Source organism: Pempheris klunzingeri, chromosome 13 (genome assembly GCF_042242105.1).
Source record: "Pempheris klunzingeri isolate RE-2024b chromosome 13, fPemKlu1.hap1, whole genome shotgun sequence".
Classification (NCBI taxonomy): domain Eukaryota; kingdom Metazoa; phylum Chordata; class Actinopteri; order Acropomatiformes; family Pempheridae; genus Pempheris; species Pempheris klunzingeri.
In genome coordinates this window covers 8,334,860-8,362,612 of record NC_092024.1, presented here as the reverse complement: position 1 = coordinate 8,362,612, position 27,753 = coordinate 8,334,860, and the positions used below count along the sequence as shown (strand labels likewise).

The 27,753-nt window shown below is 42.4% G+C and overlaps 1 protein-coding gene across 1 annotated transcript in view; it reads left to right on the top strand.

Moving 5' to 3' along the window:
• alk (ALK receptor tyrosine kinase) overlaps window positions 1-27,753 on the top strand; it is a 304,575-nt gene that overhangs the window by 260,450 nt on the left and 16,372 nt on the right. Inside the window, exons 9-17 of the mRNA XM_070842064.1 lie at window positions 1,587-1,759; window positions 3,402-3,496; window positions 8,762-8,881; window positions 16,981-17,146; window positions 18,636-18,783; window positions 21,783-21,893; window positions 23,969-24,110; window positions 25,319-25,486; window positions 25,913-26,011. Of these exons, the coding sequence (XP_070698165.1) occupies window positions 1,587-1,759; window positions 3,402-3,496; window positions 8,762-8,881; window positions 16,981-17,146; window positions 18,636-18,783; window positions 21,783-21,893; window positions 23,969-24,110; window positions 25,319-25,486; window positions 25,913-26,011 (1,222 nt within the window). The remainder of the gene's footprint in view (window positions 1-1,586; window positions 1,760-3,401; window positions 3,497-8,761; window positions 8,882-16,980; window positions 17,147-18,635; window positions 18,784-21,782; window positions 21,894-23,968; window positions 24,111-25,318; window positions 25,487-25,912; window positions 26,012-27,753) is intronic.

Here is a 27,753-nt window from a genome sequence, read left to right as displayed (position 1 = left end):
TTTTGGGTTAATAAAAAATAAGTATGGGAAAGAATACACTGTTTTTCAACAGCACTTTTTGTTGTTGCTGCAGGGGTCTAAAACTTTGAATAATTAGATAATGCGGTAATGTGCCGACAGCAGGTTAACGCTGCGCTATCTGCGCTATTTCCTGAGAGATTGTACCAGACAGTGAGGCTGACCTCGTCAATCACAGGTCATATCTGCTGACCTATTTGTGAAAATATTAGAAGTCATGCATTATTCAGATCATGAAGCTCACAGAGCAGGTCTCCAGGGTTGGTTGTATACTTGAAGTCTTGATTGATGCCGTTGTATCTAACATTTGGAGTTATGTTAGTCATTTTAATATTGCTCACCACGGTGACCTTTGGCCTTCTGCAGGTGTATTTTGTGGAGGCAGGAAGTGATTTGATGTGAGGAAAGTTGAGACAGGAGTGAGGGATGGAGGTGGGAAGGTGATGCAAAGATCGCAAGGTCAAAAAACAAAATGATAAGAGAGACACGGGGGAAATAAAGTCAGTCTCGACAAGGAAAATGTGCAAAGGAACAGGCCACAAGGAAGACAGAAGGGAAAAGCCAAAAAAGAAAAAATTAACTGTGGAGGAGGAGAAGCTTGCTGCTTTTCAGGTGTAAATTAGAAGTGTCTGATATTTGTGGACAGCAGTGGAGGCAGAACAGGACCATCGCAGACCTTGCCTCCCAGCTTCTTGGCACACAGCCAAAGATTAGCCATGATTCCAGATTAACACTCTAAATCCTTCTCCCTACACTGAACTGGTGCTGTTCAATCTAGCCTGTTTGCTCTTGGACAACTATGTTGAGGATATTAGTTTTGGGTATTAGCTACAGACCACGTTCACTTTCATGCCGTGCCCAGTGTGCACTGTGCAGTGCCTGTAATCTTGATGTTTAAACGGTCGCCATGTGGTCCCGCAGTTGATGATAAGGACCACAACCTGCTATCGACTAGCACAATGCGGGCACTCGGCATAAAAGTGTTGAATTCAGTTGTCTGGGTACGTGTACTTAGCATCAGGCTTAAGCCAGCATCTGTTCCGCTTAAATGGCGAAGCAAGAATTATGTTCTTGGCTCCAATAAAATGCTGTAGAGGGACATGGTCACATGCCATGCTTGTTAGCAAGCTTTAGAGTCACACTTCCTTTTCCTATTTAATTCCTGCTATGGCCTGTTTGTTGTTTAATTTTAAGCAGGTTTACACCCACCGCATCCCTCCTGGAAACAGCAAAATGAGATTAATTTGAGCCAAAGCATGGAGGCGCAACATAGATGGTAAAATAACCCAAATTATGATCCTGGTTGAATTCTATTAATCAAGGAATAATTAGAACTGAACAGATGGCTCTTGCTGATTGATCTCAGTGCAATTTTAAGTGAATCCTTTTTTGACTGATAACAAACTTGGCTGGTTTTCTTTAATTCAGAAATATGCAAATGAAGTTAAAGTATTTCATATTCCATGTACCTCTAAAATCAACACTCGAACTTTGTGGTCACACTTTGCTGCATATTAAATTTTGATTTAACTGCATTGTTCATTCAAAATTCCACCTTACTTCAACAGGTGCGGTTCTGGCTGTGTTCTGGGGGCTTACAGAAGGGCTCGCTGTCTCTGTGGATAGTGGAGAACAGCACAGGCCCTGACGAGCAGCGCAGACTGTGGCATTCAGCCAGTGAACCCAAATCTGAACGGGGCTGGAAACTTGTCATCCTCCCCCTTTATGGGCTGGCGGACTGGTACGACAAACAACCACCTGTTACCTTACCACATTAACAGGCTGTTTGATTATATCAAGATTATGTTTGGGCATAGAGGCAAACTGGCACCTGGAGGTGTCTAAGAGCAGACAAGTCATCCAGCTAACAAACTCCACCACACTCGTACAAACACACAAGAGCTCTCACAGGAAAGGAGGTCTTAAGAAACAGAACTGAGACTCTCGTCTTCTCCTTCTTTTCAACTCTCATAAATGCAGATTTTCAACATTTACATTCCATTTTCTGGGAAACGTTTCCTCTCAACTCCAGAAAATTAATGAATCCCATAGGGACTCTAGTCTTAAACCATGGATGTTCCATGTGTACAGTTGTAGACACTATCCCTTTCTCCTTTTATTCCAATTGTGTGTGATGAAGAGAGTAGAAATCAATACACGAAGCTCTATCCACCCTACTTGCCTTCCAATTAGCTATAGTCCTGATTTTCTCTCAAAAAAGACAGAAATTGAAATAGAATAAAACAAGTAGAAAGAGAAACCCCAGAAAAAGGCAGTTTATCTCTATTTGCCTGACTGGGGGTTTCTTTGCCATTCAAGCTTGGATAATCCTGCTCCCCTGAGAGTGATTAATTTTTGATTCCTGGGTTATGTAGTCAGCTGTGCTTGTGCTCTTAATTAGAATGTCATGTCCATAACCACTAGGTGAACCTGCCAGTCTTTGCAAAGTGACCTTTGTAGAGCTTAAATAGAATCAGAAATACAGCCTGAAGTGCAGACACAAGTCAGGACATAACACACAGTATAGGCTACATGTGAGTATTGGTTTGAGAACCTGTGAGTTGACAGCAGTACAATAGAGCTGCCAAGTTTGAGCAACAATTAACACATCAAAATGACAGATACAAACCTCCTATCTGAACGACTAATGGTATCGAAGGGGAATATCTTTGATTTAGAAGTCATATTTACAGAAAGATATATTACTGTCTGTTACGGCCCAATCACTTCTTTGGTAAAGGCTGGCAGGTGGATTTTGTTATCTTCAGACAGAGACAGGCTAGATATTTTCACCTGTTTCAGTCTTTATGCTAAACTAGGCTAAGCTAAGCTAAGCTAAGTGGCTACTGTGTGAAAGGTGTACATAGTGTAAGTATTTATTATTATTACAATATATATTTATCTACTATTGCTTATTTTTCTACTATTGCTTATTTTTTCTATTTGCTGCTGTAACGTGAATTTCCCCCGATGGGGGATAAATAAAGTCCATCGTATCTTATCTTATCTTATCTTATCTTACTGGCTTCAGTACAGACATTAGAGTGGTATCAATCATCTCTACCTCTTGGCAAGAATGCAAACAAATGCATTTCCTAAAAAGTGAAACTGTTGCTGTAAAGGTTTTCCATGTGTAGCTCATGCAGTGCCTGCCTGAATTATGAAGATTTCATTCAGAACCAGAAAATGAGTTTGATATATAAAACCTTTTTTTTTCTTCTGTTTGTTCTTAACAATACAAACTGTCACAAGGTGTACAATGCACACTTCCCAAATCCACGATTTTTTCTTCAGCTACAGTAAATTCTCACAGTGTTTCTTTCAGAAGCCATCCAACCATTCACAGGTTGTGAGCTAGTTAAAGCAGCTCTGTCCCCCTGCAGGTTCTGGCTGCAGTTCAGCACCGAAGATGGACCTGGACCCGGTTCAGCCATCTCTCTCGACAACATCTCTTTCAGTATGGACTGCTTCCTGGCATGTGAGTGCTATAAAAATGTTGAGTCTTTGTTTTTTCGCTCTTGCTTCATCAGACCTTGGGTTGAATTAATGGAGCTGTTTGACTGATTGCCTGATTGATTCACTATGACACGCACAATGGGGAAAAACATTTGAATTAATAATCAATACGGGCCTGCCCTCTGTTCATGTTCTACAGAGATACGATTTGACTGAGTGGCAGTTTTGTACACTTTGGAGCATTCATCAAGGACTTACTTATCCTTGAGTTATTCATATAAATTCCCTTGACATACATTGCCTTCCTTTAAGCAAGAACTTTTTGAAATTCTCAGTTGAGGCTATTAAAATACAGTTTAAAAATCCTTCACACATCTAACACTCTCTTAGGAATGCTATCTTTATTAAATACACTGCAGCTTTGCTTAGAAATACATTGACAAAAATTCCACTATTACACTCTCTTTGAGAACTTATGATGTGTCCTGAAATGTCAGAACAGTTAAATCTTCCATAATATAGCTTGTTGATTGATATGGGCTTATGTTCCAATGTTGTACTGCAGGCTTGTAAAGGTCAAGCCTCACATCACCTTTCCGGATATTTTTGTGCTATAATTGAGATGGTTTATCAGTATAAAAACAGGAGTAAGATGACAACCAAGTCTGGCATCAGGAGAATGAAAGGTTAGGAGTTCAGTACCTCCCTCCATCTCCTCCTATCTGGAAGACCCTGTTTGAGCTGTGACAGGAATAATAATGTCTGAGCATCTCTGTATCTGAATATAGCTCTGACAATGAGAACAGTGTTAAAATGAAGCTGTGGCAAACTGACAACATCCTGGCCAAGAATTACACTCAAGAGGAAATAACATGGGCGTCACCCACTGACACAGTCTGACTTTTCTCTCCGGTTATAATCTGACGCATTGTGACGCCAGGTAAATTATAAAACTGACCCTGTCAAGTTTCCAATGGTAAATGAGAAATGACGAATGTGGCTGGTACACATAATCTACTCTCTGCTCACCGTTAGATGACAAATTTGCTGAATTTATTCATCTCCACAGATATAATCTCAACTCTATTGCCCTAATTGTAAAATGCAATCAGATAACAAGAGAATATGATGTGAGAAATTGCTGTTGGTCCAGGCTGGAGCAGAGTCACCATCGCCCTGTATCAACACTGACTTATTGGGTCAGAGACTCTTTATTTTAAGAGATGACATTTTCCAAGAGATATTTGCACACCAATTGTGTTTTATGTCCTCGGGTGCGGCTGCACTGGTATGGCAGCTCTGAAGGATCATCTATCCCCGCTTCACTCACTTTCCAGATGAAGGTCTTAACCCAGGCCTGGTATCCATTACCTACAGCCACACTTGACACACTCACATTTTATCGCCTATCAATCAGACCAGCTGATGGGAGATGCTAAAGCTCAGCAAAAGACGTCGTTTCCATGAGTGATCGCCGTGAGTGATTAGCATGATGGATCTCTGAGCATTATGACGCAGCCCTGTAATGTGTTTTGGTAGGAAAACATACTGCGGACACATTATGCAGAGGATCAGCCATCCGTGGCCCTTTCCCTACACTTCCCTTGGCGTTACTGTGATGTATAGTTTGGCAATCACTTGTGCTTGATGATGCATCCATTGCCCTTCAGGTGTTGGACCTGGCTGTCACTTTTATCATTTTATCTTCACCAGCATCATTAAATTAGTTTATTGAGTTAGACAGCACAGGAAGTTCATCCCTCTCTCTGCTGTGTACCATCACTTCTTTTCCCTAAATAATTGGATTTGTTGCACTGAAGGAAACATGAAAAGAACCTTTTCAACCTGTGTTTTACAGAGTTTTATTCATGTACAATGAAGGTCCAGCTAGTTGTTCCGTTCCAGTTATATGCAGATGGGTTGGTTGGCTGTTGTATCTGCATTCTCTGCCAAGCTAACTTGTGTGATATAGGACTACTGAAATGTTTCAGTAATTATCCCCTGCATCTGTGGCTGTTGAGAAACATTAAGACACACCATGGACCAGTAAGTACATATGCTCTACAGTCCACAGTGTTTTCACAGCAATGACATATGCATTAGTGCTAATTAAATGCACTTTATTCGAATGTGCTCAGCCACCTTTAGATTTAGATCCGCCAAAAATAGAAGCAGTACGTGCAAGATTAGAATCCAAAAGTAAAGTACTGATTTTTTTTTGGTTGTATGGCTATATGGCTGACCATCATTTGAATCCTATGTTTCCATAAGGACCGATACTGACTGTTGCTATGATATGTCTGTAGTGTGGATATTTGTTGGAGCTATTGTAATCTCGAGATATTTTGGGTAGAATTGAGGTGCCCCCCCCACCCATGTCTGGCCTCTAGTGGGCTTCAGGCAGCTTACGGCACCCTGCTAATGAACAGTGACAGCCACGCCGGCTGTTGCCCTGCCCTCTGGTTCATGCTGCTCTGTGGTGGACCTGCTGAGTCCTCCTCCTGCTGCAGCAGCATACCAATGCTGTGTGCTCTGCCTGTTCCACAGTCCTGCTGTAGCGTGTTGCCCCATGCTCAGAATAACAATGCAGTGAGCCTTATTAGCGACTTTGTTGAAGGTATAAAAAGTTGCTGAACTTGTGGTGTACACAACACATCTAAGGGTCTTGCTTACAGAGACACAGTGCTGTGTAGAGTACTCACCCAAACAATCAAATGTTGTGCGGTCACTCGCACTGTATGTGATCCATCAAATAAACTCTATCTGAATCAAAGCTCCCAAGCAGTGGAGACTTGGACGATCATATTTATTCGAGGATTACAGGGCTAGGGAATGAGCTATTGATTTTCTAGCTGGCAGATTTTAGGTAAGCAGTGCTCAGTTTTCTTTAGCTTTGAAGCCAAAATTACAATATTTCTCCACTTCTTCCAGCTGAGACCCCAGTTCAGAAATTTTTCTTCCCGTTAATTATATACATCACCCTGAGGACCTCACTTGAAGGTGTAGTTTAAACTCAAGCACAAATAGTATTAATGTCAAAATGTTAGCTGTAAGTCAAAGCTGTTGCTTTTTTTTTTTGACCAAGTGGAACAGCGCCACACAGTAGCTTTCCAAACCTTTCAGCTGTTGAGGGAGCCCCCTGCCATATTGTCATAAACGGTGAGCCTCCAGCCTGATGTGACAGGGGAGCCAGGATGGAGAAGAGGGAGTGTTCTTGTGGTAAAATGATTATAGAGATAAAGATGAGAAGTCTTGTTTTTGTCTCCTGACACCACCAGAATGATGGGGGAGGAAGCAGGCATGATTTGTTTTCACCATGGAGGCAAATTACACTATGTGGTCAGCTCAATGGCTCATCACAATTAGGAAACTTGTAGTAGGATTTCCGCTCAATATTCAGCTCGTGTGATTCTTTTTCCGAGGTTGGAAACACCACCTGCTCACCAGTGGGTTGTTGGTGTTTTCTGCAGCTGCAACTTTTTTACTCCAGGAGTACTTGTGGCTTAACAGGAGCGAAGCAAGTGAAAGAAAATACTCTCATGAAACCTTTAAATCATCCTTTGCTGCTGTTTGATATCCAGGGCAACCCTATGGAGAATATCAGGCAGCACAGTGTAAACAAACTGTATGCTCTTCTGCTGCTCTACAAGACAGGCCAGTCTACAAGTAGAAATCTTCTCTTTTCTCTTTTCACCGTATGAAATGCAAATAGCCCTTGAATCCATGTAATCGCCCTCTCAGCAGCCCATTCCGTATGCAGAACAGAAATAGAGCTTAATATGTGGGTCATACGCACATAGAGTATAATTTACAGTGCATTGTTTGCATGCCTCAAGTATCTACACTAAGCACACTGAAAGTGTCTAATGAAAAGGTTATAATGGAAGGGCCTCATTGATGTTGATAGACTGATGCATTGTGGCAGTCTGGCTGGAACAGCAATGATTTCTCTTGTTCTAAAGCTGACTAGGAAGTGCAGCCTGTTTGGGTGGTGAATGCTGCTTTGTTATAAACGTATTAAATCAGAGGCAGGACTAGCGGAATAGCAGCAGGTCAACATCTGAACCCGTCTGGTGTCACAGCATTGCATGATGGGAGCATTATCAGCTCCACAAACCACACTGAACCTTATCCGACTTCTTTGAAATAATCTCAGCTGTACAAAAGTATTCTGCTCTCACAGCAGCCAACAAGGGTCATCGAGCAACAGAGCCACAGAGGGCTACTTCTACAAAAGATTACATCAAAGAAATGGGATGGTGGACAGAACTCTTCAACAGGACATGCTCTGGAGTTAAAGTCACAGACACATTTTTAGCAGCTGAACGCTGTATCTAGATTTTTGAAATAAGAAGGTGAAACCTTTGCTGAGGAGTGAGGAAGTGTTCACATGTAATGCGAAGGAAAGCGTACATCCTCTGCAACGTCTTCAGTGACTATTGTTACCAATAATTATTTAAATATCCGATTTTAATGTATTCTTGTTACCAAAGATGATTTTGTCATTTCAGGACTTCTTCATGTAAATACTGCAGAAGTATGTTGTTGTGTTCAGCTGGCAGGTTTGCACTGATTGTTCCTGTAGCCTCTGCAGTCCCTCATCTGGCAGCAGCTTTCTTTAACACCACTCAGGCCAATCTTTTATGCCACTGATTGCAGTGCATGGACCTAATCAAAGAAATTGATTCATCTGTTCAGTTGATGCAGCCAAGCAATCGTGGGAACTCCTGCTTCTCCGCCTCGACTGAACACTAGAGAATGGGAACAGGTGACTGTTTTTCCAGGCCATAGTATTTAAAATTATCCTCCCCCTTTAACGTCTGGAAAAAAAATAAGTTCCTCTATCTTCAGCCGTAATAGCCAATCAGCCAAGCCATTTGCCTGGAAGACTTAATTCTGGGTGAGAATTGGAAGGGGAAGAGATCAAGGTACCAGCGAGCTTATGATCTCAGTCCTGGGAAAGTGGTGAGGCTGGAGGCTTGATGGGTTGCTACGAAACGCCGTAACAGAATGTGCTTACCCATCTACAGTAGGAATGGATATAGATGGCGAGAGATGGAGAGGAGCTGGATGTTATGTATTCTACTCCCTTCTGTGCAGCCATTGGTGGTACAAATGAAAGAATGACCCCTGCTGGTGGTTCCACATTTTCTGTGTCACTGAGGGGTCTGCAGTTATTGTGCTCAGTTCTTCTAGTTCTTTGGTGTAACAGCGACAGGGTTTCATTACTGCACACAAAGGAAAGGAAGAACATTCTTTTCAATAAATGTGTCATGTTTCATTTCAGCCAACGGCGAGTTTCCACCGGTGGTCACCAGCACAACCAGGCTGCCGTTTAGACCAACCGTCAAGAATACGCCTCCGTCCATCGGAAGCCCTTTGATGAACTTCCCCACCACAGATTACTGTAAGTGTGAGCTTAATCACCTCGGGTAAACTGAAAGTGAGACTGATGCTCAGATGGATGCCTTCCACCTCGGATAAGAACAGTCCCCACACTAACATTTTCTGTGTCTGTTTCTCCTTTCTGCAATCTCCTTTGCTCACACACACACACACACACGTATGCTTGCATGCATTAATGATTCACAATTACTCCACACGTGCTGGGAATGGCACGATGCACGGGCTGCAACAAAGTAAGTGTGCCCCCTACTGGTCTGCACCGTGTCCACATCTAAGAGAGTGCTGCAGAGATCTCCTTTGGCATTAAATGGAGCAGGACGGGCAGTTTTGAGTATAAAAACCTCCAATTTGTCTCCTGAGAATGTCAATGGAGCCACTTACACAGACCTGACATTTTCCACCTAGCACCTCTTCACTTCTCTGCTACAAAAGGGTAAAGACAAGCAGATATTCAATTTCTATATTTAAAGTCATAAGTTAGAGTTACTTTTACATCAAATATCTGCTCTAAAACACATGTCCTCAGCTAGTAGCTTTGAAGTGCTGGAGCTACACCGGACTTGTTGAAGACACTCTGCTGAAAGACATCAGCCACTACCATTTTAGAGTTACATTGTGCAGTGAATCCTCTGTGAGGCACACATGTTTTTTTAAATAGATACTCTGTTGGCTCAGAAATAGTTTGGTGTTAAGCATGTAGTGACATAGCACTTATACAAATGTTGAATGAATGTGAACTTGATGAGATTGCTGCCACCAAGTCTTTTGGAGTCCAGGTCTTTTGCAGTCACTCGAGGGTTTTTGGCCACCTGCCTCCTCAGAAATCTGGTGGCAGCCGTTGATAGCTTCCTCTTTCTGCCACGTCCAGGTAATGCAGCCAGTGCTTCCTTTAGCTTTGGACTTGTGAACTCTGCTTTCAACAGTATCTCTAGAACCATTCACTGCCTTTTCTGTCTTTTCCTTGTATGTGCAAGGCAATCATCTCCTCTCTTAACTCTTTGGACACTTCTCTTGACTTACTTATATTTCTAACATGTAACCAAACATCACTGAGAACAAACCTCTTGCCAGTATGTGATGTGTTCTATCTCAAGCACACCTGATGCAACTAATGTGGCCCCTGTTAAGGATTCTATTCAGGGCGTTGAATCATTTTGAGACCGCAGTACTCATTAAAAGTGGCATTTTCTGTTGAATTTGGAGAAAGGACTTAATATTAGTAATAGTAGTTGTGTTGAGCTATTTGAATTGTTCTTGTTTGAGGTGTTCACTGAACAACTTGTACATTTAGCCAATACACCTAATTTGCAGTGGGGGTTTCAGTGCAACTGTATGTGTGTGTGTGTGTTGCATTCATCTTTCAGCTATTTTGTTTTCTCTCACAGGTGCCATAAATGTCTTTATGGCATCCATATGCTGTTATGAATACTGCTATTAAATCAATTTCCATTTGAGACCGGTTGGAATAGTAACACTCACAAACTACGAGCCCTGTAAGACTGCATTGCCGAGTTGCACTAGACAAAGAAAAAACAAAGGTGAAAAAATAGAGCAATTGCAGTAAATGGGCAAAAAAAAGAAGACTGCACAGATTTTACACATCAAAGTGTACTATCGCATATGTGACAAACGTCATACAAAACCATGTGTGGTTCCGAATGGAGCTGCATGAAGTCTGAAATGCCTCAAGTGATGTCACTTGAGTCAAGAAAATGAAAATGTGAAAAATCTGGTGGTGTGGAGTTTGAGGTTAGCAGTTTAAGGCTAGCATGCTAGCATTACTAGCATGCCTTTAATACCCGAATCTCAGACCCAAATGTCTGCAGCTGAGTTGCATTGTGGGTAATATGAGCACCAGGTTTGACAAGGAAGAAGAGTGTGTGAAATAAAAAAGTCGATGTCTCTGCCTCTGCTGCATCAGTTTTGATCCTTTTTAACCGTCCATCATGATTCCATCATGTGTAATAGCAAATAGACAGAATACCCTTGAAGCCCAACCTCTAATCCTGAAGATCCATACAGACGGCTTTCGCTCGCCGACTGTCTGCCCTGCTGATTTAACATACAGCATTCCCTCTGCTGAACAGCTACTGATAACCGAGGAGAACAAACTGTGCCTGACACGCCACAAAAAGTAGGGGTGATGGTCAGCCGCAACAGCAATGCTCAACAGCAGACCAACACGGCCTAATCTTAGTCTGTCAGCGCTCTAATATGCTAATTTATGTTCTTTTTGTGCAGTGACATGTCTGAGTGAATGTCTGTGATGTGGGTCACTCTTTAGTCTGGGACACAGAGATGTCTGTTTGTCTCTTGAGGGTCAAACAGGGACAGTAAAAGATCAGACAGCATTGTTTGGCCAGCTAACATGATTTGATAACAGGATTATGCACCGAACTGGAGCCACAGGCATGGGTTCAGTCAGCAAACGAAGGCTACTCAGTTTATCAAGAAAATCTTTTATGCTCAGGAGAAAACAGGGCAATTACTGGAACTTTATATATATATATATACCACATTAAATAAAAGGTACCTCATATGTGGGAGTTTGAAACCAGGATATAGCTGCAAGTGCAGCAACAGTAAGGCTATTTTAATATGCTTACACAGGTAATACTCAGTTACAATAAAAGCCAGCAGACTTAAATCTCCTCAGAGAAAGATGGGACTTTGAGATCACACTGCTCTCGCCCTTGTGATTATCATAGATATTAACTCGGGGGGAAAGAAGTTGAACTTGCAGTTATACCTTGGCCGTTTCAAAGACAGCCTCGAGCAGTTAACATTCGCCAGGCGTCTCCCTTCTCCCCTTCTGGAGCTGATGCTTTGACGTCTGTGGGGCAGGACGGCAAGCCTGATGAGGGTTTTAGCTCAGCAGACCTGTCACTCCAACAAGGCTCTCTTCTTCCCCCGACACGCTCACTGATTAACCCCACCGAACGTCAGCGTCTCTTGTCTCCTTTCACTTTCCCCTTCATCTTTCATTTCACTCTGACACCATATCTGGGCCTGGCACATTTTGCTCCCTTTTGTTTCTCCATTTGTTTCTCCCATCTTCGCCGTTGAAAAGCTGTTATTGACTGTCTGTTAGTTCACATTACTGCTCTCGCACCCCGCCGTCGTGTCTTTCTGTCACTGCTCCCTCTGATCTCAGTCTGTTCTCCCACTTCTTCCTCCCCCCCCCCGGCCCCTTCACCCTGACTTCACCTTCACTCTTTCCTTTTTTCTCGTTCTTTCCCCTCATCTCCATTGATTCCCCACCATTCTGGCAGCAGTCACTTTCATTTCTCACCACTGCCCCACTGTGTGGCACCTGCCTCTCACTGCTGACTCATCAGTTGCTTTGGGCGGGAAGTGAAAAAGTCAACCTAGATGAGCTTTCTTCCCTTTCTTCCTGTGATTACCTCTCCTGATGGGAAAGGAACGCGTCGCTGACCTCAAAACGAGCGCTGGGCTTATTTCTGTCCGACCATTCACTTTTTACGAGAGTGTGGATGTGTGTGGGTGTGTGATTGACTAAAAGTTTGTGTTTTCAGGTTCCTAAAAAATGGAATAAAACATCTTACACTGTCATGATGCAACAAAATAATATATTTACACCCTATCCGCAGAGGTGTAGCAGAATATACGAGCATTGTGCCGCTTCTTTGAACAAACAGCACATTTTCACATCAAGGTGTTCCACTTCTGCTCGTATAGCAAACGACAACAACAAAAACCCCAAGTTCTGTGGAGTAGATGAAAACTGGCATCAAATTAAAGACAGAAGGGATGGTGATAGACGCAATCCGACCGGCCCTTGAAAGTAACTGACAGCAGATGTTGGTGTCTGAACACTCCATGCAGGAAAGGAGTTTTGGCCATTACATGCTCGCTAATTAGCAGCAGAGTGGGGTTGTGAGTCCGCGCTTCATTCTTTACTCATTCATAAACACTGGCCTGCAGCAATCCGTTAGCTAGCTGTTGTTACTATGGGTTTGGGAGGGGGGACCATTAGTCACTAAGACAGATATGAGACTGATAACGAGCAGTGCCACGCAAAACAGGCTTTTGTAATTAATTGGACTCTTGTGCTCCATGAGCTTTGTACTTAGTATTCATATCCATTTATGGCGTGCCAGACTTGATCCATCTTTCTAATGGTCGGCCCAAGGAGGACAACTGTCACTGGATGAGGGGAATACATGCTAAGAGAGGAGAGCAGCGCAGAATGAGAAGTTTATGTACTGCTTTTGAATGTCTGGGGTGACTGTGGTTGTCGTTTTAAAGTGAACATGGAATTTTGTAGAGGTTCAGTTCATTCAGAAGACACGTAATAGCTTCCTAAAACAAGTTATCAAATGTATTAATTGTGCTCTGTGAATGAAAAGCATGGGTGCAGACAATGTTAGCATAAAAACAAGATGTTGAGTCAGAATGTTTTTGTGGTTGTTTTGTAAATCATGTCAAATTGAGGCTAAATCACAAACCTGATTATCAAATTGAACTGCCTTTTCTTTTGTTGTTTGAGTGGCGGGGCTATTTTGCTCTAACTGATCATTAGTGGCTGAATTATCTGTCCCATCTGTGCCATTGTAAGTCAAAACAGAAGGTGGCGGTTGCTAAACAAACTCAAGCTTTGTTTGAAATATATCAACATGTGTTTATTAGGCTAAATCAGCATGCTGTTTCCGAGAGTGACAGCAAAAAAAAAATGAGAATCCTTTTCACTGTAGACCCCAAAGATTCTCCTCTGGCATACCTGTGGGAAGATTATTCTTTGCTGCCCTGCACTGAAACTACACAGGAGGCTGTGTTGGTGGGGGCGTGTTGATTCAGGCACTGCTGACAAAAAATACAATCGCTAGTAATAGTTCACAGAACTGAAGCTTTATCACACACCAAAACACTGTACAGCGATTTATAATCCCGCGAGACCAGATTTACAGTAACAACATATGGCGGCAACTTTTATGGCGACAGTCATTTTATCTTAATCTCATCTATTATGGTACTTTGTCAAGATGATTGTAAGGTAAACAGCAGAAATATGCTGTGTAAGTAATGTGCACTTGGATGTACCTGACCGGCCAGTTTAGTGTCTTTCTGAATGACATTGAGCCTGGTTGAGCTTTTTTGCTGGCAGCCCCTTATGTTACAGACTGGCTGCATTCAAATGAATAAGAGCTGCTTTTTTTTTTTTTTTTACAGTCTGTCTGAACATAGCTCTGTCATTTCTACAACTGGGCTGAGAAGTGATGTGGACCCAGGCTAACCCAATAATGGTTAACGTCAAACAACACTATAATTGGAGAATTTATGCCTCGCAACGTATTCAAATAGCAGTTTGACACGGCCTCCCTTCTTGTACCAATTGATGAGCTTTTTCATCACTTTCGTCTGATTGCTTTATTCAAACACTATTCTAAAGTCGAACTGGGTGCTGAAACGCAAGATTAGTTGTTTCTGATTGGCCCAAGGACCGCCTCTGTCATTCACAGAGAACGACATGTTTACTATCTTGTTTTGTAATTATGTTGGACTGCTGGAACATTGCTGCCAGTACTGCAGTCCAATCAGAACTGTTTCCTAAACTGTCTCTCTCTCTCTCTCTCTCTCTCTCTCTCTCTCTCTCTCTCTCTCTCTCTCTCTCTCTCTCTCTCTCACTCTCTCTCTGTCTCACTCTCTCTCTTATTTCAACTTGCCTAGAACAATTCCTCACTGATGACACAGTGCAGCAATGTCTCCTTCTTTGATGGAGGCCAGTGTTTGTTATGATGATGGCATACCACCGGTGGCAAAGTTCACAGAAAAGGAGATTCATGTAATGGTCAGGGAGAGTCAGAGTTTCCCCAGGGATGTCTGTGCGTGTGAGTGCGTATCAGGGTGTGTGTGTGTGTGTGTGTGTGTGTGTGTGTGTGTGTGTGTGTGTGTGTGTGTGTGTGTGTGTGTGTGTGGTGGGTCAGAGGGGCTGACAAGTGTGCACTCCTCTTATTAGAGAAACTATCGTCTGTGAGATCACATCTTGTTTATGTTTGCTCTGCCAAGTGCCCATCACACAATGGCTCATTACGCCAGTTGGGTGGTGTGTGTGTGTGTGTGTGTGTGTGTGTGTGCGCGCATAAGGAGCCTCTTATATTGATAGACTAACAAGGATTGATCAGCTGGCTTGAAAGTGTGTGAAGTGTGAAACCAACTGCACCCTGGGGAGACAGGAGAGAGAAACTGTACAGAAGACTTTGCTATCTTCAATACCAGCTGCGCTAATGTCAAAAAGTCAAGCTCACTTTACATAACAAGGATCTTACTCATATAAGATAGCCAACTCACTTCTTTAAATGAGAAAAAAAAAGACTCTTTATCTTGCCTTCACTCCTTTCTCTTTAGCATATCCTACCTCACCTGATTGCCATCTCAGAGTAACTCATTAAGTACAGTGAGATTTACGTCTAAAGCGCTGTTTGGCTTTGGAGGCTTTTCTGCTCCAGTGATGGATTTATTTCCAGCGGTCTTAACTCTTTTTACCTTGTTGGGTGTTGAAAATACTGACTTGAGGGATCAATTTACTCCTGCTGGATAGAAGCCAGAAAGATCTCCAGTCACCCAACAACAGTCTTTTTATTTATTTCATTTCTTTTTTGTATTTGCGAAGACCGGGCTAGGCTCTAAACGGCTCCCTTACCAAAGTGGTGTTTTCAAGTGTTTTGGCCGTCTCTGCTGGCAACATGGTCTAAACCCCCACCCCCACCCCCAAAAAAAAGATATTTGTGGGGAGGCAGAGTGGAGCTAAGTATGAAGCCCTGATGTTGGATCACTCACTGGGTGCCCTTGGACCAAACCAATCATGAGGATCAGACAGACAAATGTGATGCTTGACACGCAGTCCATCAAGATTTCAGCAGTAAAACCAGTCATCATTCAGACTGGCAGCGACAGAAAGTTGCACTCGGGATGAATGTTCTTTTCTTTTTGTGGTTTTAAGATGATTACATCCCAAAAATACACTACTGCTCTTCCTGTGAGAGCACAATTTCTCTCTACAACTCAACCGTAGATAATTAATCAGAAAGTGGTTTATATTTTCATTTTGTTGTTCACAGGACACACGGGCACACACCAGCATAATGCAGTTGTTTCCTCAGTCAGTGAGTGGATTTCCACAGGAGATCTGTGTAAATGCTGGGATTTCAATTCCTGGGCTTCAACTCTAATAGGCACTACGCAGCAGGGAACTTACACAGCAAGAGGTGTCCTCAGACTTTTCTCAGGCCATCTCTTCTCTTATCTGTGTATCCTGTCAACTTTTAATCAGTTAATTACCTTATAATTTATTGCAAAAGATAACTTCATCACAGAAGGGGCTTTAACCTTCTGTGATTAGGTATCTAATCACAAACAGTGTTACAATCACACTGAATAAGCAACTCCGGGGTGTGAAAGACATCATGTGAGTTGTTCTGTTGCAGGAATGACTTTGACTTTAGCGGGCATCAGATCTGCAGGCTTGCTATGAAATGAATGATAAGTGCTCTCAGAAGAGCTTCCCCAGGCCGGCAGACGGAGAAAGAAGAGAGAAAAAGAGGTGTTTTCACTACCTGGTGTCTTCCCCGCTGCTCTGTGTTCACAAGCCTTAAATCAGGATTTAGCACTGCAGCGTTAAGTCCGTCCACGTCCATCTGACAAGACTAATCTCGTGCTAATTACAGTGAAAAGAACTCCAATTAGCACCGACACATGGGATTACACGGAAAATGAGGAGAAATGTTTGTCACCTGTGATCCTGTCACCATATCCCCTGATGCACTTGTGAATATGATGATAGTAGCAGCTCATGAGTGCCCTCCAGTCGGGAGCCTGTCTACCCAATATATAATCATTTTCTTCATATCTGTGTATTTGGGTTTTTTTAGATGGGAAAGTGGAGCAATGGGGAACGTTGAAGTGGAATGAATGAGAGACAAACACAACTGTAATGAGTGTGTGATGCCCCCTGAATTTCAGTCTCTCCATCATATTTAGGTTTGCTGAAGCGCATGTGTGACTGTCTGCAGATTATGTGCTTCTGCAGCTGTGTGCTCTGCGAAGGGCTCAATGTTATTTTTGTTCTTTCTTCATGTGCAGCCAAGAAATGGATCTTTCACACCTGTGGGGCTGTGGGCCCTGAAGGCCCAACTCCCACTCAGTGCCTCAACTCGTACAGGAACAGCAACGTCAACGTGACAGTAGGCACCCGAGGGCCCTTCAAAGGCATTCAAATGTGGCGGGTCCAGGAAACTGGCACCTACAGGTAGGCCTGCTGCCAGAGTATAAAGCCTCAGAGCACACAAACATCAGAGATTAGCATTATTTGCACATTTTCATACACCCACTCTGCAACAATTGTGTCTCTGTGTCAATGGTCTCAGTAGATTGCAGGGTTAATCTTTAGGGACAAACACATGGCCCCATGAGTATCTCAACATGCGAACTACACAATACACACTTAACCTCTCTTTCTTAACCAGCAGCACACTTTGTGCAACTCACATTTTTCACAACAATGCAGACTCTTCCTCACGCCCACCTCCACTCCTCGGTGCATCAGCAGACCATCAATCTTCCACAAGTGAAAAGAAAAATATCACTATCCGATTTTTGCAGGAGGGAGCAGAGGCTGGAGTAATGGCAGCTAAATAGCATGATTCACTCTACACCTGACTCCAAAATCCAAAAACCGCCCACCATCGTGTCTATGTTGGTGGCCCATAAGGCTTCAAAACACCTCAACAATCAGGCTCAGCACCTTGACCTCAAACTGTGCACCGCTCTAGGATTAATGCTGTTATATCCACTTCCAAGTGCCGAGATCAATATTTTTCCTGTGGGCATTCATGACAACGTGAGGCATTTAACTTGGATTTGACTTGGACGGTTCAAACAAAAAACGGCTCTGAAAGCAGCCTCCCACATCAACACAAACAAACAGACGCACACACATACACCGCTAAGCTCAGCCAAAACCCTTGAGTGTTAAAATACCTAACAAACTACGGGGTGGACAGCACTGTCTCTACCCATGTCCCAGAGTTTTAGAATAACACCTTCTGTCTTCACACAAACTCCAGAATTGTGGTCTTAATGTGACGTGGTTTAGCTGGCAGAGCCTATAAACGAAGCTGACAGACGGACACAGAGATGAATATGCGCTCTCCATCTCCCAAAAGTCATTAGGCAAACAGCTGAGGTAGCTACTGAGCACCGGGCAGCGTTCTCTCGCTCTCTCCCCACCAAGCATGACCACAAGGGAAGAGAAATATCGAAGTGCTCCCAAAAACCAATCAAACTGGGGGTTTTTTTCCGGGCAAGAAAACTGGAGCATTTGAAATTAGTGTCTTCCGCTACAAAGGTGTGTGTATTTCTGTTGTGCCCGTGCGCGATTCTGTGTGCGTGCGCCTCAGAATAATGTACCGTGCTAGGTCAAATATTTCTTATTTAAAACACCCGCAGTGAAAGTGTGCTTTAGTGTTTCCAAATTAATTTTGCTTTTATTTAATGGTATGCACTCATGAAATCACAATGAGGATTTGTTATCAGCCTCGGGTTATTTTTGATAAACACCTGCTGTAGAGCTCAGAATATACAATAAATACATCATCACTTTAAAGCCAAATGGAAACACTGGGAAAAAAACATTTCCTGCATCATTAGAATAATTATCCTGCTAATTAGGTGTTTTTTTTTCCATGTGCGTCTGTGTGTGTGTGTGTATCTACGCACCTTTGTCTGTTAAACCCCAGGATCACAGCCTACGCTGCAGCCGGTGGTCGAAGCGTGTTGGCCATGAGCAGGTCGCATGGCGTCTACATCACAGGAGACTTCCTGCTGAGGAAAGGCGAGCTGCTTTACATCCTGGTGGGACAGCAAGGGGAGGACGCGTGCCCTAACGTACGTCTTTTTTCAACCATTGTCGTAAAGAATGACTCATTATTACAAAGTTTGTGGATATACTTTAAAACAGCTGCAAAAGCTATAATGATTCAACTGTCTGAATCAGTTGAATCACTTTTCTCTTCCTCCCACACACAGATGCGTCCTTATGAGTTTGTTTTCTCGAAATGTTGTAAATGTATGACGATGCCAGGGAAATTTATAGTGAGACTCAACATTCTTTCACTTTGGTTGTCTTGTGGATTTTTTTCCTCAAAGTAGAACAAAGGGCAAGTGATTTACAGAGCAGATAGCGTATGTATACTGTAGCACACCCTTAATCTCAGTTGGACTTTAATAGGATAACTTTGACATTCTGAAATTAACAGAATGAGGCATCCAGTAATCCTCCTCCTGGAAGGGTTACCCATGGACAACCTTTGGATACCCATGCTCTAAATTGTAACATTTTATGACCACCACCGACTGTTTAAATCTGCGATCGAAGCTCACAGCCCATTGTCTCTCTTCAGCTTACTTTTGTTCTTTTGCCAGGGGTGGCTGTCATCCATTATGTTCTGGAGTTTCCTCACTGGCAGCAGAGCAGCGCGCTTCCCCTCACAGTTCACAACACTTAGACTAAAACCCTCACAATCCCTCTGGTAGCCAATGAAACCATCCATCATCCGCTGTTTAAACGTTTGAAAACTAAGGCCTGCCCCGCCGCTAAAAATAGAGGGAAGAGGGGTTAGTTGCAAAAGTTTGGCAACCTCTCAGTGCTGCGTATACCAACAGATTTTGAAATGTGGGATAAAGCACATTCATGTTGTGATATTCGCACATTGTTAGTTTGTGGGTTGTATGATGCACTGTATTGTCACTGAGGGAATCCATTTCTCTGTCCATGGATGTATCGACGTACTCTACACATTAACGCTAATGTGTAATTAGGAGGATGTCATAAAACTGCTGCCTCGTACTGTGAGAAATGGCGTCCATATTAATATAAGCCAAGTGTTATGCAAAGACAGCTACAATATGTGGACACAGAATTATCTTCTACATACAGTTAATGTGTCAGTCTCACTTATGTTCAGCTTAATTAATTACCTGGTTAGAGCACTTATCTTAAAAAGACAAGTGCTTTAGAAAGAGCATGAAAAAAGATGAAAGTCAAAACAGCATTTACATGAAATGTTAACATGAGAATAATGGTTTTAAGGGTTGAATTATGAGATGTAGCAGCCCCTCTTGTGTAACTGGTTATTCCGGGCTGTGAGGCCGCTCAAGTGCCTGTTGTGTTTTTTCGTGGCTTTGTTTTCAGGAGGCAGAATGTGGAGCTTAGCATGCGGGGGTCCTCACCACTGTCATCCAGTTATTAGTTTTTAACACGGTGTGTCTTGAAGTGCTCAGTGCAGACGGCGGAGAGGGACTGGGTTGTTCCAAAGCGAGACTGAAGTCGTTTAAGGTTCCTCTCATTTCCCCCTTGTTCTGACAGCGAGAAGTAGCGACTCTCTCCTAAGGGTCGCTCTGAAAGTGATTTGTGCTGAGGAACAGTGTTCTCTCACACCTAGCCTCCCCTCTGGTGAGAGAAATGATAGCCCCCTTGTCCTCTGACAAGCACACTCTCTCTCCGTGCATGTCTTGCTCTTTCTACACATACAGTACACAGGTTCTCAAGTGCACACACACACACACACACACACACACACACACACACACCTCCTTTCTGTCATTTTTTCACTCTCAAACACAAACTCAACTTTCAAGTGAGAGGCTGCAATGACAGGCAACAGGCAGAGAGGGAGAAAGAGTGAGGAAGACTCTTCCACAACATTCGAATGCCTGGCTTTTAGCCCATCTACCTGTCAATCACAGTCACTAAAGTCCCACCCCCTGCTCCTGGAGCCTCGGTTCAGACAGACGAGGGACTCGAGGGAATGATGAGTGACTGTGAGTGCATTTTTGTGTGTCTGCGTGCGCATCAGACAGAGTGGGGGGAGGAAACTCATGCCCTCTCGCTCTCAGAGTAGGACTGGCTCCAGGCAGTTCAGCATGATAGCGCACACAGGGCAGGCACATCAATTCCCAAAACCTCAGCTACGGCAAAGTCCCTGCACCTAGCATCATTTGCCAATAAGATGTCCAGTTCCATTTTTACAAAGAGGCTGGATTTCTGGGAAACGGGGTGGAACAATGACAAGCTGACTGACAGGCTGCCTGTGTTGGTTAACATGATAGATCCTCTTAAAACATAGTGACAGTATTCTGTACGCATGTTGGGTTCATTTTCAAAATATTTTCATATCTTTTTCAGACAAAATGCATAATTTTTGACTGTTTTATTATGTGAAGTATGAAGTGAAAATACACTTGATTTACAGGGAACCATGAACATGAATACATTATCACGTTTCGAAATACAGATATACAGACAAACCTGAACCTCTCTTAATAGCAACATATTTAAGTTTCCAGTGATGGTAAAGTGATTGGATATGGCATTCGTTTAGTATATTTATTTTTTGTTAAGAACATATTAACTCTTAAAAAAGTGAAATCAGCTCTATTCATACATCTGCAACATAATTACTATACAGAATATAATGAATTAGTTTCTGTCATACTATCAGCTTCACTTACTTCAATTACATTTCAAACAGTAATAAGCCCAACTCCAGAGATGTTTAATTCATTCAGCATTATTCCATCTCTGTGAACAGGAAGCTGTTCTATACTGCAGTATGCCAGCTGTTCAGTGTAAAAACTGGGGGAAAATAGGAAATCAGTACAAGCTCAAATCTCTCTGGGTTGTCTTAAAAGGGGAACGTTGGCCCTTTGCTTCTCATACACTGTGTGCATTTGGATATTTCTGCCTGGTGTTTGCTCACCATTATAATGCTAAAACCTTAGACTCACAGCAGCTGGGGTTTGGCAACTGCTCAGCCTTCGCTTGCAGAACTGACATCCATGAAAGCAATTCTTCTGTGAAGTGACATCTCTCTCCCTCCCTGCAGTCCAACGGCATACTGAACAAGATCTGCCTGGAACAGAGTGGCCCGATGGTGAACAAAACTCAAGTGAAAGGGGGAGGAGGAGGAGGTGGCGGGGCTACGTATGTGTTCAAGGTAAAAAGGTGCTGAGGCAATGATGAACTTGGGCAGATATTTTTATGCTTGATATTTAGGACATAACTCATGAGATTTTGATTTGTATGATATTTTAGTGTGGAATATGTGTCACATGTATAAAACCAGCCCAGTTTATCTGCTGCTACAAATAGATTGTACATTACAGCTCAGGTATTGGAGACATTGACATGTAGCAATTGAGATAATATCAGTTTAGCATGCTGTCACTCATAATATCAGTGATCCTGAAGCACCAAAGAATCCACCAGGGACACCAATTATTTTCTCTCATCACTGAACAGATAAGCTGACCAACTGGCCAGTTCACAACCCAAAGTATTCCTTTAAAGGAATAGTTGAATGTTTTGGGAAACATGTAGATTTGTTTTCTGGCACAGTTAGATCCGAGGATTTATACCACATTCATTTCCATTAAATACAAAGCTACAACCAGCAGCCAGTTTGCTTTGCTTATGTGCTGGCCTATTTCTCAGCCAAGGAATAGTCCAGCACATTTTTACATTTAAAAGGTTTCCACAGTGTCCACTGATCTTAAGTCCTATGGGACAGAGATCAAAAATTTAGAAGCTACAACCTCAAACGCACAGTCTCCTTTTGTCTTGAGCCTGGAGCGACGACCAACAAACCCTGATCAGAGGACCTCAAATTCCAACTGGTATTATAAGGCTGCAGTAGCTCTTTAAGAGAGACAGGTGCCTCACCACGCAAGGCTCTAAATGTGATCACAAGGATCTTGACCTGGACTCTAACTTTGATCAGAAGCCAGTGTAAAGAAATCAAAATCGGAGCTTGGCAACAGCATTTTGGACCACTTATAAACGGTCCAGGGATATCTTGCTAAGTCAGAGGCAGACGGAATTACAACAGGGAGGGAAAAAACACACAAATAATTATCTCCATCCCAGCTAGTGTACAGCGGCCTGAGTTTAGCAATGTTTAGCAACAAAACAATTTACATGCATATATAACACTCCAAGCTGGGCCCATAGAAATGCCTATAAGAGGTTAGATTTAACAGAAGAGGACGAGAGCCAAGACTCTCCATCACCTTTGGAACATCACCATCTGGGGCAGAAATAAGAATTTATGTTTTGCCAGTATTAAGAGTTTGTGGACCAAACAGTTTTGCAACATGTTGAGGTATAAACAACACGTATAACTGAATATTGCTGCATAACAATGATTGGAGATACCTTTAAAATGACTAATTATCTGGCCGAGAGGAACCATGTACAATGCAAATAACAGCAGACCGAGGACAGAATCTTGAGGAACACCACAGGACAGATTCAGCTGATGATACATAGTTATGAACAGAAATTGTGTCCTGTCTGAAAGGTAAGAGGAGAACCAATCCAAAGCTGATCCATCCAGAGGTAGCAGTGGTCCACAGTATCAAAGGCAGCACTGAGATCTAAAAGTACCAATGTATGACATTCTCCTGCATCACCATGTATTAAGAGATTGTTTGAAAAGAGCTGTTTATGATGAATGCAAAAATGTTGTGCTCATCTAAGCAACCACTTTTTCTGAGACCTTAGCTATAAAAGGTAACTTTGAAATAGGCCTGTAGTCGGTCAAAGAAGGTTGAAAATCTGTTTTTGTGATTGAGCAGCAGCATGTTTGAAATAAGCTTGGATATGACCTACAAATTGATTGATTTTTGAGGGCATAAAAGGACCAATGAAAACCTTTTTTTTTTTTTTTTTCAAATAAAGATGTGGGTACAATGTCAAGATCACTAGAGAATGTTTTCATACTGCTAACCAGAGTGGTGAGCTCTTGTAGTGAGATTGGAAAAAATCTCCCGGATTTGTGGCTGAGATTTGTTACCTTTGGACAGAGCCAGGCTAACTGTCTCCCCCGTGTTTCCATCTTTTACACTGAGCTAAGCTAAGCTAAGCTAAGCTAACCAACTGATGGCTCCAGCAACCTAATTACAATACAAACATGAGATGGCATTAATCTTCTCATATTTCCCAAAATGCTGAACTTTTCCTTTGAAGAGCAGATTGCACTACATAAATCTAACTATACGCATTAATGACCAGGTGGACAAAGGAGTGTACATCCCCCTCATCATTGCTGCTGGGGGAGGTGGCCGGGGCTACAGCAGCCAATCGGAGACCCAGCTGGAGCAGATGGACTATGACCCCAGCCAACCGGGACGCAACGGGAAGTCAAATGCTGCAGGTACCCTCTGCACGGTTTCAATATGTGTGTCACTACCATTTGTATGTGTGTGCTGCTGCTGATCGTGTGTGGGCTATTCGCATGTGTAGAGAAATACAATATACTTAGTGTGATGCTTGTGACTGCAGTTGTGCTAGTGTTAGTTTTAGAGAGAGAGAGACATTGTGTAGTGTGTGTGAGATATTGAGTCCATGATAAAAAAAATGACTGAATTGATGAGAGCAGATTTCCAGCGTCCCACTGGAATATTGCAATATATTGCATATGTTTAACTTTGCCCACTTCATGATGAGAAAAGCTGTGTCTGATCTGTTCCCCTCTGCACGCACACAAACTAATAAGCCGAATATACAGCTAGCCTGAAGTGGAAGTGTTTATTTGCATGTCTACCTGTACTTGTAAACACATCCACTTATCCTGGAGGTGTTTACTTCTGTCTAAATGCATAACATCCATGGACGTTCCACCTCTGTGTGCCAGTGTTTGTGTTTTGGAGCAAACACGGCCCACCTCGTGATTATTCATTTCGGGCACTATGTCCCCCGTCATTGCTGGGCAGTACTACATGGCTTGTTCTAACAGTGTAGTGTTACATCCATGCTCACTGCAGGCTCCATTATTCATGTCCTCAGAGTTGACGAACTGCCCAGAAAACATAAGATATTGATTTTTACATCTTCACAAAGCCAGAGGTTTACTTTTTAGGAAACTCTGTGAGTGAAAAATGAAATATTCAGCGTGTCTGCAGGGTTTTGTTGCTGGTGTGTTTTGTTTTTTTTTTCCTTTGTTTGTATCTCTCAAGCTTCAGAGGAGAAGGAGGAAAATGAAAGGGGAAAATTACATTGGCTAGTGTTGGGAAATATGGGACGGATTAGTTTTAACTTTATTAGCTATAACTTTAATCTCATATTAACAGCACTCTTTTAAAGGCGTTTTATGTTTTTGTGCTCTCTGCTCTAGCCAGTGTCATTAAAAGGGGATTGTTGTGTGTATGTGTGTGAATATATTTGATACTGATATAGTCTATGTATATAGTCTATGTGTGCCTATAGACAGATAGATACAATATGCTCTTCCTGTGGTTCAGCATCTTTTTCCCACAACTCTGACCCATTTAAGAACTCAGTCTCTCGGCCTCTCTCGCTCCCTTTTCACTCTGTTACACATTACTCCACATCATATCAAAGGTGTGTTGTGTCTGGTGACAGGTGGAGGCGGAGGTTGGAACGACAGTGCTCCTGTCAGTCAGGGTGGCAGACCGCTGGTGCTAGGAGGCCAGGGAGGGCAGGCCTGTCAAAAGTTCTGGCAGACGCGCGGCGGCTTCGGGGGCGGCGGAGGTGGTTGTATGTCCGGGGGTGGCGGTGGAGGCTACAGAGGTTAGTCCAATAGTTGTTTTTTCTCCTGGAACATCCAGAAAAAGGTTAACAAATAAAAAAGTTTAATGAAAATGCTGTGAGGTGTCAGAAATGATTCAAATGAATCTGAGTTTATACAGTTCAGACATCAGGTTGACGGAAACATGTCCTGTCCCTCTAACACAGTATCAAATGAGTGTATTTCATTAAGATAAAGACAGACTTTAATGATCCACATAATGGGGCTGTAACAGTGGGAAGTACACAGCATAAGTGCATGAAAAGAAATCGTAAATAATAAGTATACATAACAATAAAGCAAATAGAGCAGTAAGCATAATGCAAATAGGTGTTACATTAGGATACACAATCCTGCACAAGTCCCATGTGGCCACTCCAGTCCTTGTCTTTCTGTCTGGGTGATGTGTTTGCCCTCCTGGTTTCTAGGTGGTAACACCTCCATAGATAACAATCCCAAACACGACGGTGACGACGGCACGTCCTTCCTCGGCCCAGAGGGAGAGCCCTTCCTCTATCCTCTGAAAGGTAATGCAGCGTTTAACATACAGACAAAGTAGTCACGCCCTGCAGTCAAGAAATTAGTATTAAGAATTTGTTATGTTATGTTATTGCAGGTGAGACTTAATGTGTTTGTACCTCACAGAATGATGAGAAAAAACTGATTTTGCTGTTGACATTTTAAATGAGTTTTTGTCGTAGCACGTCTGGTTTGCTTTCTGCAGTGCAAGCTGTAATTGTTGCTTCACTCCAAATCTTAGAGTCATAGTGTAAACAAATACAGTATGGGCAGCAACAGACATGAGAAGACACGTCGTCTTGTACATTTGAACTGAGAGGTACAAAAAAACACAGTCTGACTGAACATTTGAGCTGTAATGATAAGCTTGTTGACCATCAATACATCATCTGACATTTCCTCTCCACTCAGCTTTATAGAGAAATAGAAAAAAAGGGGAAAATGGGAAACAGAAATGCAGAAGTGCTTTTTAACGTTGTCTTCCACTGGGCTGTGGTAAAGTATGCGCTCCCTCCCATTGAGCTTTAATAGGATGCTGCCTGGTGAGACAGCCACACTACTCAATTTGTCATCGACCTTCATTTCCTCTGACGGAAAAATACTTCAGAATGAATTTGAGCTGTAAATAAGACAGAAATTTGGTGTTTCATACTGAATAGATCTTTTCATTCATTATACTACACATTATCCTTTGGCCCCAGTTGGTTAACACGCAGAGATATTCAAGCTTCACTGGACTACTAATTAAAGAGAGGAAATTCCATCAAAATTCAATTCAGCTATTTTCAAAGCAAAAGTTAATAAGAGGATTATTGATTTAAAACTTTTGTATTAGGATACATACACGGTGCTGGCCAGGCCACGTGCACATGTTTAACACGTTTATAGCCTCATGACCAAGAAAATTATACATGATATGACAGATAGAAGTCTATCTGTACATCTTTTTAAGGTTTTATGATTAAAGGAGCGGTTTCAAATCTGAGCGGTGCACATGAAAAGAGAGAGAAAGTGCTGTGATTTATAATCAGTCAATCAATTACCAACAAGGCCTGAATCATTATCATATCACGCATCTATAATTTGATAACTTATATCAGGTTAACTAGAATATCAGGTGTTTAAAGGTCAGGTTTTTGCTGTTTGAAGTTGTAATCACAAATGGCTACGCCAGTAATTTCCTGCTCAGCTTGAACGGCACAGGCAGGTTCTTGAGCTCAAATAAAAACAGCAGGAGATTCCGGACAACCCTGCTGCGTGTACTGAAAGACCGAAAAACGGATCAAAAATCATTGCATTAATGTTGACAGAGGCAACCGCTTTGCAATACAGGGCCCTAATCCACCAAATATGGGCCGCTTCAAAACCAGTCTGAAGGAAGAACAACACAGATAGGACTACACAGTCACCCAATCATATTGGCGTCACTAGATGGTAGAAGGCACCGAGGAAAACATGCATGTTATTTGTGGCCAGGAGAGCTTCAATGAATCTCACTTGATCTGCCTGTATGAAAAGGAAAATACAATTTTTCATGTGCATGGAAAGGATCTAAACAAAGCATTAATCAACAAGATTAAAGGGAGGAAAATAACTAATCTGTATAGAGAATCTGTATAGAGATTCGTGGTTCGAGGTTTGATAGCTGAAAAATCGTTGTATGGCACATAGAATTATATCATTATACAAAAGAAAGACACACAGACAGAATGTCCTAGAAATGTTGTAGGTGAGACGATATCTCCTTCCT